General features: G+C 40.9%; 1 protein-coding gene across 1 annotated transcript; it reads right to left on the bottom strand.

Moving 5' to 3' along the window:
- Nucleotides 1-370: 370 nt before the first annotated feature.
- On the bottom strand, nucleotides 371-13,146 carry xpnpep3 (X-prolyl aminopeptidase 3, mitochondrial). The gene is made up of 12 exons (XM_070847707.1): nucleotides 12,936-13,146; nucleotides 12,726-12,856; nucleotides 10,279-10,401; nucleotides 9,926-10,113; nucleotides 9,428-9,647; nucleotides 6,404-6,588; nucleotides 6,152-6,214; nucleotides 5,401-5,514; nucleotides 5,195-5,280; nucleotides 4,736-4,919; nucleotides 3,219-3,339; nucleotides 371-1,641 (listed from the first exon to the last, which is right to left on the bottom strand). Exons 2-12 carry the CDS (start codon nucleotides 12,793-12,795, stop codon nucleotides 1,475-1,477), a joined length of 1,521 nt encoding a protein of 506 aa, XP_070703808.1. The 5' UTR covers nucleotides 12,796-12,856; nucleotides 12,936-13,146; the 3' UTR covers nucleotides 371-1,474.
- Between the last annotated feature and the right edge of the window lie 1,237 nt (nucleotides 13,147-14,383).

Here is a 14,383-nt window from a genome sequence, read left to right as displayed (position 1 = left end):
GACTGAGATATAGGGGAAATTAAATCGGACTCCAACTATGAGCCTACATTCATTTGCATGATGCAATTTCCCTTGTTTTATACCAAAAGGGAAATAGCCAAGTATTTGCATTAAAAATCATTCATATTAGGGAGGGCAGGTAAAAGAGAACCAGAAGACAAAATAAAATTCAGTAACATATTGCTTCTCTGCACTGCTGATCTGGAAGGGAAAACATTCAGATGTAAGATACATGGCAGTAGTTTGTTGTGCACATGATCATTATGCACATCGAGTCATCCGTCATGAGAAACCAGAGTAAAACAAACAGAATTTCTTCACTGAGAAAGACGGAATAATGAGATCTTTTTTTAATACATATAAACACAATTTACTTTAAAAGAGATCACATTGTTTTCACTCCTGAAAAGACAGAATTCCCCCACACAGACACGCACACACACACACACGCACACACAGACACACACACACACACACACACACACACGCACACACACAAACTCTCTTCAGTACACACGCGTTTGAGCGGTTTTAGTACAGTGGTGTACTAATGGCCATAACTTCAGGTTTCTCTGTATTCATCACTTATGTGCATTTACATGGTGGTTTGTTGATTTGACAGGCTCGGGTCCTTCCTGATTTTTATCTTGATAAGGGGAAAGAACGACGAATTTAGTGTGTATGAGACGAATTAAACGTGTGTGTGTGTGTGTGTGTGTAGGCTTTAAACCGTTTTTTTTGAGCGACAATAAACAATTATATTGTAATTGTGAAAAACATGGTGTGGAACAAATAGGTTCCTTCAGCTGAACATATACTTGAGTCGAGAAGAATCTGTTGTTCCTTGGCTTTCATTTAAAGTTCAGCATCAGACTTCACCCACTGATAGCACCATCACAGCACCAGCTAGATGTATTGTACATTATCAGGACTGCCCTCCATGTGGTTTGGCTGTAGCCCTCATGTGTAATTACATTTTTAAGGAAGAATACATCAGCTAGAGTGTAGTATACGAGTGTTCGGGCTCCAGAGCTTCACTGTAACCTCTTAACACGCAACTAAATCCATCCATCCATCCTCCTTAATCACTGGGGTGGAAGCACACTTAATGTTTGCTTGTTTGGTTTTCTTTTCTGGAATTCTGTTGATGTTCTTACGCAGAAAGTGTCAAAAACTGAGCAGTGTAGTAAGTGTTAACTGTTGATGACCACGAATATAAAACCACCTGTGCTGCTTTCTTTCAGGCATTCAGGCAGACAACAAAAGCACCCACAAAATCGATCATCTTCCACACCAGATTTCTACATTTTTCAGGCCTTCGCTTAAACGAGCATCTCGCAGTGTGCTCCCACCTCTCATGTACCTGGGTCCTGAGCCCGACGACGTCATCACCATGGAGCCGGTTGAAAAGCCCAGCACACTGCCTGCCATCGACGCTGTGGCTCACTTGGTTACTTGTCTGTCTCTCGCTGCCCTATCTCTGGGCACAGGCCTGCTCTACGTCAGCGATGGTCTTCGGTGCTTCTGAGGACAGAATCAGAGGGCCTCCCTTGTCTTGGATCACCACGTCATCCTCGATCCTGATGCCAAGGCCGCGGAAACGCTTTGGGACCTGGTCATTGTCCTCACAGATGTACAACCCTGTAATAATAGCAGTAAAAGTAGAAAACTTATAAAAGCAGATACAGACAGGTCCATAAATATTTGGACATTGACACAATTTTCAGCATTTCGGCTCCGTACACCACCACAATTTGAAATGAAACAATTGAACAACTCAGCTTTAATTTGAGGGTAATTACATCCAAATCAGGTGAACGGTGTAGGAATTACAACACATATTATATGTGCCCTCCACCTTTTTAAGGGACCAAAAGTAATTGGACAATTGGCTGCTCAGCTGCTCCATGGCCAGGTGTGTGTTATTCCCTCATTATATCATTCACAAGAAGCAGATAAAAGGTCTAAAGTTCATTTCATGTGTGGTATTTGTGTTTGGAATCTGGTGAGGTCAACTCTCAATATGAAGTCCAAAGAGCTGTCACTATCAGTGAAGCAAGACATCATTACGCTGAAAATCAAAACAAACCCATTAGAGAGATAGCAAAAACATTAGGTGTGGCCAAATCAACTGTTTGGTCCATTCTTAAAAAGAAAGAACGCACTGGTGAGCTCAGCAACGCCAAAAGACCCGGAAGACCACGGAAAACAAGTGTGGTGGATGACAGAAGAGTCCTTTCCCAGGTCAAGAAAAAAAAACCTTCACAACAGTTGGCCAGATCAAGAACACTCTCGAGGAGGTCGGCGTGTCTGTGTCAAAGTCAGCAATTAAGAGAAGACTTCACCAGAGTGAATCCAGAGGGTTCACCACAAGGTGTAAACCATTGGTGAGCCTCAAAAACAGGAAAGGCCAGATTAGAGTTTGCCAAAAAACATCTAAAAGAGCCTGTGCAGTTCTGGAACAACATCCTATGGACAGATGAGACAAAGATCAACTTGTACCAGAATGACAGAAAGAGAAGAGTATGGAGAAGGGAAGGAACTGCTCAAGATCCAAAGCATACCACCTCATCAGTGAAGCATGGTGGTGGTAGTGTAATGGCGTGGGCATGTATGGCTGCCAGTGGAACTGGTTCTCTTATATTTATTGATGATGTGACTGCTGACTAAAGCAGCAGGATGAATTCTTAAGTGTTTCCGGCAACATTATCTGCTCATATTCAGCCAAATGCTTCAGAACTCATTGGACGGTGCTTCACGGTGCAGATGGACAATGACCCGAAGCATACTGTGAAAGCAACCAAAGAGTTTTTTAAGGCAAAGAAGTGGAATGTTCTGCAATGGCCAAGTCAGTCACCTGACATGAATCCACTCTTTCACTTGCTGAAGACAAAACTGAAGGGAAAATGCCCCGATATGAAAAATATATAAATAAAAAATGTGTTGTAATTCCTACACCGTTCACCTGATTTGATGATTTGATACCCTCATATTAAAGCTGAGTGTGCACTTAAAGCACATCTTGATTGTTTCATTTCAAATCCATTGTAGTGGTGTACAGAGCCGAAATCTGAAGTCCAAATATTTATGACTGTATAAGGTGCAATGTAAATGAGAATGTAGCATAGATAATGTGTAATATTTGGATTCATTAAACCAGATTTTCATGATTAACAGAGCAGCATAGTGAAAGGGTATATGAAACCCTTTGTTTATACCTGGTTCTATGGTGATGGCCATTCCTGGTTGTAGAGGTTGTGAGCGAGAGAGATCAGGAGTGTCGTGGACGTCCATGCCCACATAATGGCCAACGTGGTGGGGGCAGTAATGCCGTGCAGCCTGGGTGCATAAACAAAATTAATGCTTTAAGTAGTTGTTTGGACGTTTGCCAGTGTCTACCTGGGTAGGGTTACCCAGGATAGTCAGCTAAACATTAATAACATGAAATTCAGGGGTGCTACTGATTGGAAGGGGATTTACTGTGGTGAATGAGCCTCATCAGATAGTTTTCCACCTGCCTTAACAGAGCACAACTGAATCTAGGAGCACCCAAACAAAAGTATTCTTTTAAAAGGTGAATCCAAGTTGCAACATACAGTACTGAAGAATCCTGAAGTGTGACGTTAAAATCAAAAACAACTTTCAAAAGTTAAAAATCTGACTTTTTTTGAATGCCAAATGTAATGTTAAAACCAGTGTTAACCACTGTTTTTGAATGACTTGGCTATGTAAGACAAGCTGGATTTGTCCTTTAATCCATAACTCAAAACACGTCAATGCTTAATGGGTGTAAAACAACAGATCTCAGACATTCCTGTGGAGGGTTTCATTTGTCAAATCCAGAAATGTGAAATTTGTATGAATTAACTACCTCCACTTTCTACTGAACACTTAACTACCTCCATTAGCATCTGTTCTGAGAGATGAGGTCAAGGGGATCAGGTGAATGGTTCTACGTCGACGAGACAAGACTAACAACCTGTACCGAAGTTCATGATTCTTTGTCCCGATGAAGAATTAATATCTCGGTCTGCTGTGCATCATGAACTAACAGATCCTTGGCCACCAAAAAACATCCTTTATCAACCCACTGCACTTCCCCCCCCCCTTTTCTTTCTTTTAGACAAACCAGTTGAATAAATTCTTCTTTCAGCTTTGGTTTGGCTGGCTTGTTTTATTTCCCTGAAAAGAACCACTGCAGGAAAGGAGTGCCTCTACTATGCAGAGTTATACAAGCATATTGTGTTTCATGGAGGCTGTAATTAGGTCATTCCATCATTTATGTTGGCCAAAGGTGCTTATGGCTATTTCCTGACCGCAAACCACTGGTGAGCACATCAACTGCACAAAAAAAATGTTTAAATTCAATGCCCCACTGATGATAACAGTAATAATCTGATCATGTCTCCCTCAGGTGTGGTTGATTGATATTAGACAGTAGGGCAAGACTTAAATGTGCATTAGCTATATTAAAATACCCAATTCTGCATGTTTGTGTGAGTCTGTGAGCAGAAATACACAACATTTTTGTTCTACATTATTTGCAGAGTGAAATATGATCTTGGGTTGGATGCTTGAAACGTAAATTTCTTGTACAGTAAGTTATTTGCAAATATAAATTTTGCAAAAAGCCGAGAGCTGCTTATATGTTTTCACAAAATTGATCCTCAATGATAAAGTACTGGAATGATCTACCCGCCGGAATCCATTCTTCTCTTATTTCTCTAACTATTACCTTTAGAACATCAGCATCACTGGTACTGGCTTTGACGATGCCTAGTCGTCTGAGCTGCCGTCCCAACAGAGCCAGCATGGTACTGTAGATGTGATCGAGACTGACACCTGGGGAACACATTGACAAACAGGAGCGCTGGACCTCCAGGACGGCTTCATACAGCTCAGCCTGAGCAGGGCTGAATCTGGCGGGAAAGAGGTGGAGTCAGCATTATAAACATAATAATCCTCAGAACCACATTTCCATTCAATTTAAAGGACATACTGCAGTGTTGTTGTGTCCTGTAGTGGTAAACTTCTGTTGACTGTGATGCCAAACAGATTTGGAATTGTAAGAAGGGAAGATGTACAATAATCAGCTCTAGTTTCAACCCCAAACCTTTAGCCGAATATTATTTATCAACAGTTTTTTGTTGTTGAGCGGTATAATTTACTGCCAAGATTATTTTGTCACTCTTACCTCCCATTCACTGGCCATGTTCGAGTGATATCACTCACATAACCAAAGTATTCACAACCACCATCAAGCAGCACCATTTCACCATCCTGATGGAAGAGAGAAAAAAGGGGAAAATGTACGAGTTATTTAAGCTGCCCAATCATTACTTTATATGCACATGTACTTGTTTTCAGAATGCTCATTGTGAATGTTCATTGCGCCTTTACCTTGATAATCTGATTGTTGTTTATGTAGTGCAGAGTATTGGCTCGATTCCCTCCAGCAACAACAGGGGGATAGGCCAGGAAGTTGGCGCCATGGATCCGATTCTCAAAATCAAACTGGAATAAAAAAAGAAACTTGAAAAAGGACAGCAAGCTTCATGACTGCTGTCATCTTTACTGTCCAACAAAGCAAAATGTAGAAATGACATATTTGGTCAGGATTTGGTCATTTCTGTGAAAATAGCTCTTCTGCCAAAGAGAAAACAGCCAAACAAGCAGCTAAAAAACAGCTTTATCAAGCTAAAGCTTGCTGGTGAGAAAACTGACAAGATAGCCTTCTAAAGCTAAAACTAAATTATTGGTTTTTCCCGGTGTAAATAAAAAATATAATAATTTTGATAAACTGACTGGTGATACAGTAATACAGCTGTTCCAATACAACAGCTACCTACTCAGCTTTTGTTTCTATACTGTAATAATGAATGAATATTTCTTAATTAGCAGTTGTCAATACTGCACTTAATGTGTTGTTTCTGTTGAAAATATTCATACAATCATTTCAGTTAATTTGTCAGTCTTATCCACTCCTAATGAGCAATAGCCCATTCTGCACTGACTGACTAATCAATAGATGACACCGCAGTAATTACATTAAAGAGCCTGATCAATAAAAGACATGAAGATTATTAACAGGCCATACATGACAGAGAGGCAGTGAAGAGTCACAGAGAGGTCATCAAAGATTTTCAGGTACCTTAGCAAAGAGCACAGCTTCATCCACATCTCCTTGAGAAAGAGCCATCGTCCTACGAAAAGCCTGAAAGACGAAGGATTTGAGTTGGAGCACATACACTGAACATCCAACAACCCCTACAGTGTGTTGGAAGAGGTGGTAAAGAGACACTAAATAACAATACTAAAATAAAAAAAAATGTAAATCTTGCCATTCCTGAAGGAATTTACTAGTAATTGTAAATTATTATGACACTGACACATAAACGCCAACCTGTGCTGTGATGTGACCCGCTTCTTGCATGAGCGCCACCTCTGCTGAGCTCTTGAGGGCCCTGAGAGTGTGTATGAGGGGCCTCAGAGAACGTGGCTTCAGCCCCGCCTCCACCACGGGACACACATGAGCCTGGTGGAGCCGAGGGTGGGCGGGCTGAGAACTATCGTACCACAGCAGAGAGCCTGAAAGAGGATCAGAGTAGAAAATTATTTAAGTTAAGGTTTAGTTAAGGTCCTAATTAGTTAGCAGTGAAATGTCAGCTTAGCTGCTGCAAGTCGGCACATCAGGCCTGTTCTCCACCTGTTGAAGTGGTGTCCTTGTGGCTGTAGTAAGAAAGATAACTGGCATTTAAATAGTTTAGAGGGTTATTGGCTTTTTTTTTTAAGGTTTTCTAAAACCAAAAGAGCAAAAGTGTATGGTATTGATGAAACAATTAAACAATCCATTTGTCTTTCATAACTAAAGTTGCAAACATTCACATGCCCAGGTAGCTAGCTCACAGCAACTTTATTTTTTGAGTTTACAGGTTAGAAAACACAGGAGTGTGATCGAGGTATGTCGAGCCTGAAGCCAGAGTTTTCAATGTCACAAAATGTCTTGATCGCCATGGTAACTCATGCTGTACATCTAACCTCAGGAGGTTATGTTCAGGGTTAAAGTTGAAATCAGCTGTAAAAGTGCCACTATTTCACTAATTCTTTTCTTGGCAATATTCTCTGTGAGTGATACCGATTCACAGCTGAGGTAAAACATTAGATATGCGAACTTTTAGAGACATTCTTTAGTGATGCCGCAGAACAAAGTCTTGAAGCATCAGCAGTGCAAACGGTATGCATCGGGTTGCCACAGGATCCTTCATGCATTCAGTTGATGATGCAGAAAATAACGAATAACAAATACAACACAACATCCATGTACTAAAAGAGTTTATGCTCTCCCAATCCTTTTTACACTGCTGGTATTGCAGCTAATAGAACAGATTACAAAACTGATTAGTCTGTTCGTATCTATCACAGATAATATTCAACAATAATAATCATTCATTTCACCTCAATTTGGCCAACAACCAAAGTGATTTCCTTGTATCCTTCATTATAACGACCCATTCCTCTTGACTGAAGGAGGGGGCAACCAATCGGTCCATTTTGTGCAAAAGTGGACTCAAATGACATGCTAATGCCCCCTTTTATGGGAATGTGCACAGAGCCTGAAGACGACAACCTGGGCTAACAAAGACACTGCAACTGACCCTCTATTTCTGATTTCTGATTTTACATTTTGTCAAGCCAGTCAACGCAAAGAAAGCCTGGCTATGTCAAGCTTGCTTCATACTACACCCTTCTGGACCAGAAAACCCACGTCTGAAGGAAGATGCTCATATATCAGATTAGTCCAGTGTTCTGTCCTGTTCTTTATTTGCTTTGGGGGAGTTAACACTTCAGCAACTTGAGGTTGTCAAAACTGTGTAAGTGAAAATGAAGTAAGTGAAAATACTCAGATCAAAGCCCAGATCTAAACTGTGTTGCTTGGCCTAGTAAAACTATCCCATATTTTGTGTCAGAGAAAATAACATTTCGATTTATAATGTAGTACTGCAATACTGGTCAAAGTAGCCTTACATGCACCGGGCCCCAACGAGTACCTCGTGGAATTTCACAAGTTTTCATGCAAACTAGCTCCATTATTACTTGAAATTTTTCTTTCTTTCTTTCCTTCCATCTCTTCTTGTAGCCATCTTTGGTAGTCCACCAGATGAAATTAACATGACAGCTACCCAAACCAGCTTCTCTTATTGCCTGCAGGAAAATTCTCCTTTTATGGAAGCCTGCCCTGCCACCCTCCTTCAAATCTTGGCTGCTCAATGTCCCATCTTTCCTAAAATTGGGGGGAGCGCCGGTGGGGGGGTGGATCCAGTTAACTCTGAGAGGTTCCTCTGACAGATTTTACTCCCAATGGATACCATTGATTAAATATGTAGACTCGCTCCCCCCCAATGGGATCTCATAACGAGGAAATGTGCTTGGTTTGCCCGCATTGGGTGCAGCCCTTGCCCCGTCTGCCACACTGCCACTCTATAAGACTGGTGCCTTAAGCATATGAGGGCCCTACGTATGCTATAATGAGCATGTCGTGCACACTTAACATATCTCAGGTTTTGGGCCTTTAACAATCCAGGGTAATAGCATGAGAGCCACAATTTTTTAAACCATTTTATATGCTTGTGTATCTGCACATGTTATATTAATATCTGTATGTATGTGTGTATACTTTTTTCCTACTTATTTATTTCAGTTTATGCATAACTAGCTGGGTCTCAGAGTTGCTTAGATTACTTGTAACAGCTCTGTTTCAAGGAAAGGGGGTCTAGGAAGGGGAATGGAAAATATTGGAAAATGGCAGCTTTTTCTTTTTGTTCATTTTCACTTAAATGTACTGCATGTTTAATCCATGTGCCAATTAAGTATTTTTACAAAAAAGTAGCTCTACACAACAATTACACAGACAATGCTGCTCTTGATGGGATTCTGGCGCTTTGCCTTGGATATATAGCTTTAGCTTCAGTCTTTCAGCATTACCTACGTCATGTAGCTGCAATGTACAGGGTTAAGCAAATACACTGGAAACATCAAAAACTCAGCTGAAGATGGACATTTCAGTTTTAGCCTTTGCATTAGCTTACTCTAGCTAGCTACAGCTGATCTGCTGGCAACAGTAGTATTTCAGCCGACATAATCCGGGGTTGTGGGCTAGAAGTGAGAAGCCGGCTTTTGTTTACTTCTGTGTCAAAGTTTAAAAAAAAAAAACTACTGCAGTAAATCTGCAACTGTCATCACTGTAACCTGTATTTATGAACAGAAATCTTGACAGGCATAACAACAGCCACTAAAAGGGGTGGGGCTGAAGAGAGAGTCAACTTAGGCTATAAAAATTAAGCAACAAAACACCCTGCTCAGTGACAAATCAGGCAAGTTTAGTTCTGTGAAGACATGTTCATACATCCTCACACTCCCATCCACCCACCTTTAAGGCTCTTGAGCACAATACCCAGTTCTTCTGTGCTATGAACCCTCTCTATGCCGGTCAAAGCAGCCGCCCCATCCTTCCCTGACCGGGGCCCGTCCCACAGCTCTCTCCCTGGGTCTCTGCGTGGGACAAACAAGATGGCCTGGTCTGGTCGCCCTTTCCCGTAAAGGACCAAGGCACTGTCAGGCTCTAGGATCCCACTGAGGTAGAGGAAATCCTGGGGAACGTTTGGCTAAAGGTTAATTGGCTGATAAATAAACAATAAATTACCAACATAAGACTGCAAGTAAGAGTAGAGTCACACGTAATGATGTACACCTTTATGCCTGACATTTGCTTCTTCACATTCCCTTCCCTTGTGTGTAGATAAGGTGTTTTAAACTGTTATTATTCAATAAAATATGTCATTAGATGCCAGATACACTCAAAAAGGCACAAGCAGATTAAACTGAAGACTTTGAACTAAAGAAATGCAGTTTAAGATCAAACACACACCTGGTTCTGGTGGAAGGGATAGGGGATGTCATTGGTCATGTAGCGGGTTGGATGGGACAAAACAATGACCATATGGGTGCCGGAGGAGGCAGAGGGTCCCAGCCTGTCTGCCTGAGCCTCGATAAGGGAGGCCAGTCTGTGTCTGCGGAGCTCGTACTCTGTCTGGCTAATGCCTGGGGTCACCTCACCTGAGTAACAGAGATCAGATATGGGGTGTCTTAGTGTTAAACAACAGCTCATCACCTACACTTACACAACTGTTTGTCTCCTTGTGGTGTAAAGCATGTAACGACTAGACATCACAGGTTTTCCCAAGTGTAATTCTCCAGAATTCCACTGTAAACAATACTTACCATGCTTGATGAGGTGTGGATGAGTAAAAGGGCTGGGCTGGCCCAGGTACCGTGGTGGAACGGCCTTAGGTTTCAGACCTCCTGGTTTCACAGAAATGTTTCTGCACAGGCACCAGACACATCCTACAGACAGCAACACAAAACAGACGGCAAAGACTCTTGAACTGGGCACTCACGATGCTGCATGCAGTTGTTCTAAACATTAATTCTGTTTCATCTGTAGTCAAAGGATGTTTTGCAGAGTAGAGCTTCATAGCTGGACAATTTTAGCTTATCACAGATTCATCAATATTGCCGCAGTGTATGTGTTGACTGATAAGTGACAAGGAATTGCAGTACAGAAATGCCAACTGGGCAGGACATTCAGACCAATTTCTGGATGTAAATACCTAAATTGTTTTCATATATCTGTAAAGAAAAAAACGACAGACCCATACCCACTCATGGCAATATTTTGTGTACCTTTAACGTGTAATAGCATTATTTTATATTAGCTGAGTGCTAAAGCACTAGCTTATTATGTTAGCCTGACAATAAATCCTCATTAGGTGGAAGGCTGCCTGTCCCCCCTGTATTATGCAACTGATCAGGGAAATGAGGATTCCTTTTAATGTTTATGAGGTTCTTGTTCGGTCACAGAAATACATTAATAGGCTGCATGTTAACCATATACTCTAAAAATGGGAAGTCTGCAATTGTCTAAACTAAACTATGAAAATAAAAGTGCCAGACAGACCAGAGTAAAAATAGTCCATAACAAGACCAAGCCCTGAATTAAAAATCTTATTACAGTAAAAGCACATGACCTATTTGGGCCTTGAATAGTTGATTAAGGAAACCACTGGAGATGTTTACAGGGGAAATATCTCTTTAACTGAACGAATAACAACTCACAGAGAACTGAAACATGACATGGTCCCAAACTAGACACTACTTTAAAAGGGTCACAAGGTCAGGAATCTCCAGTTTAAGCTGTAAAAAAGGGAACCAAGGCACACACCACGACCAACACAAGCTTCAGCAATATTGTAGACGATGTCAGCATCGATAACAGTGCTCCAGACTGTGACCATTTAGTCGACCTTTGCGACCATTTTCAGAGACAGTGTTCCATCTTTAAATGTCAGGTTCCTGTTTTAGTGTCGAATACATAATAATACCTATAAAGAGATGGAATTAACAGACATGTTCTTCTGATGTTGCTTTGTGAAATGTATGACATGTTCCTAGTTCCTTCTTTACTTATTTTGTTGTTCTGTAATGACACTAATGGACTGACCACATATCTTATGTTTAGATTTGCAGATTCATTATTTGATGTCAGTTTTAAAAAGCACTACTTTACTTCTTTTTTTTAGTTTTTTTCTTAAAAGCACAACTTCACCTTGTGCCTTTTTCCATTAAAATAACATTGTTAACATTGTTATTCCTGTAAATTCTCTACATACTACTGAAGGATGTATCAGTAATACAGTTGAATGATGGATAGATGGAAAAAATATAAATGTGTTTCAGTAAGAAATTTCAGTAAGTCAGCAACAGTGCTACTAGTGGAAAAAGAAAATGTTGTCTCACCAAATTTTTTGGAACTTTTTTTTTAGTCAAGGACAGATACATATGTAAAATATGGAGTACCTCAGGGCTCTGTTCTTGGCCCTATTTTTCTCAAAATTTCACCAAATGATTCAGTTATGGAATACACTGCCACTGCCTATAAAGGCAGCCAATCATGTTCAAATGACAAAGTAGAGACTTAAAGGTGATTCTGGTGTCTTACAATAAACTAAACGGACTTGCCCCTTCATATCTGCCTGATGTCATTATACCTTATATTCTATCTCAGCAACTACGCTCTCAGAATACAGGGCTCCTGTCTATGCCCAGTCAAAAAAGAAGTCAGCTGGCTATAGGACCCTTACCTACCATACCCCTTTCCTCTGGAAACCTCAGAAATGTTATCATTTGTGTATAATAATATATCTACTGTGATTTTGTTGGTCTATTCTGCACACGACATCTCATGCAGAGAGGAATCCTTCCTCTGTTACAGTTCCTGGGGTTTCATTTGTGTCCAAGATAATAAAGGGGCTTTCTGGGGGACGCTTTTACTTTGAATTGAGGATCAAGGACAGAAGGACAGAGAGTTTTGTGTATTGTACAGACCCTGAGACACACTGTCATTTGTTATTTTAGGGTATCCACATACAATTTGACTTGATGACTAACACTAAACTGTATTTTACAAGCTTCCATTGTGCATTTTGTGTCAAATCTTGCTCTGAATACTACCTAGTATCTGTCAAATACACGTAAGAGGGTAATGGCTTAATATTATATAGTGGAGTAGAAGTATGAGGGAACAGAACATTGAAAACTCAAGTGAAGTGCAACTTCCTTCAAACTTTATTTAATTACATGGCGACAAAACGAGACGGCGCTGGGCTCACCTGGACTCCAGGTACGCCGTGGCAGCAGCCTGACCGCAGACCTCACCAAGGGGCAGGCTGAGGGCAACATTGTTGCTGCAACTGGAGGACACCGACCAGTCAACGCTACAGCATGACGACCGACCGCAGACCTGAGACACAGTCAGACAAAGCAGTCAGCTGTCACCGGACATCTACGGAGACACACGGCGCTATATTGTTGTCACTTACCGCCGCTAAAATCTCTTGTAGCTGCTGTATTTGTCTTTGGTTGACAGTTACCTTCATTAGCCGGCCGCCTCCATGCTAGCTAGCCGCGTTCATCTGGGTTACGTGGGAGGTTGCTGCCCTGAGATTAGCCTCTCAGGCACAGATGCCCAATCCCGCCTCCTTACATCTGTGGCTTTGCTACGATTGGCAGGAGCTTCTGCTTTGGTTTTGATAGGCAGTTGGCAACCAGGGCGTTTGTTGCATTACCGCCATCTTCTGCTTCGGAGTGTAAAACAGATATTAAATCCTACACTTTGATCCTGTTTGTCTGGTAAAACAAATCAGAACTCCTCTGCAAGATCTGCTAGACAGCTTCATAATGTTTTCATATTGAGGAGGATGCTATGACTACATGTGCATTGAATTGATTATATTCCATTATATATTATATAAATTATATTCATTGTGTTGAAAGATTCAAGATTCAATTCAAGATTCAAAGTGTTTATTGTCATATGTACAGTAGGGAAACACGTTTCCATGTACAATGAAATTTTATTGCTGTCTACAATGAATGCCTAACAATTTAAGTATAAATAGTTAAAAAAAAAGATAAAATAAATAAAAGGCAATAAGGGCAATTTAGAAGGCAGCATGTGAAAAGAAATAGTGTCTCATTTCCATCACCTTCCTTCTAAATGAATTGATTTTGTATTTAAATTCTACGGCTACTTTCCCCTTATTTCAGTGTTCCACTGTTCTTAATACTCTCCCACTGCTACTGTGTACCTCAAATTATTCACCCTTTATTCAACCTCTGCTTTGCTTACTGGGACTTCTTGTTAATAGCATCTGTCTATACAGCTTGTTTTGCCCACCTCCTCATTTCCCCATCAGATGTGCATGTACAGGAACCCACATAAACAGAACTGACATGCCTTGCTGAATATGTCTGTAATGTACGTGTACACACCCAAATCAATCCTTTAAAGTTTAACTTACCAGTGTTTTCATCAATCATAGCTCACTCATGAACACTTGAGGTCACTGTCCACCCACCATTTTCCATAAGCACTGCCCTGTTGTGCAAACACTCTGTTTCATTGCCAAAGGATGAAAACCCACTTCAGATTTTCATGATTTTGATCTCTAATGGGTGGGACGTAACTAAGTCCATTTACTCAAGTATTGTATGCCCAGCAGTGTGTAGTGTGCCCTTTTCATGCTACTTCATGAGTCTGCTCCACTACATTTCAGATTGTAGCTTTTACTCCACCACATTAATCTGACACCCGGTGTAAGTGTGGCTCACTGATGTGTTTTGATTGTTTTTGGACAACAGTGTAGCTCTGTGGCACAGAGGAATCCAATAAGTCTGGCTTTGGATACACAGGCAATACTTAGTATGATCAATTCATTGTTGATTTTTTCCTTTTACGGAAATTTATTGACAGTAAGAAATATGTGCC

This window comes from Pempheris klunzingeri, chromosome 17, assembly GCF_042242105.1.
Source record: "Pempheris klunzingeri isolate RE-2024b chromosome 17, fPemKlu1.hap1, whole genome shotgun sequence".
Taxonomy (NCBI): Eukaryota; Metazoa; Chordata; class Actinopteri; order Acropomatiformes; family Pempheridae; genus Pempheris; species Pempheris klunzingeri.
This window is presented reverse-complemented; position numbering and strand designations above follow the sequence as displayed.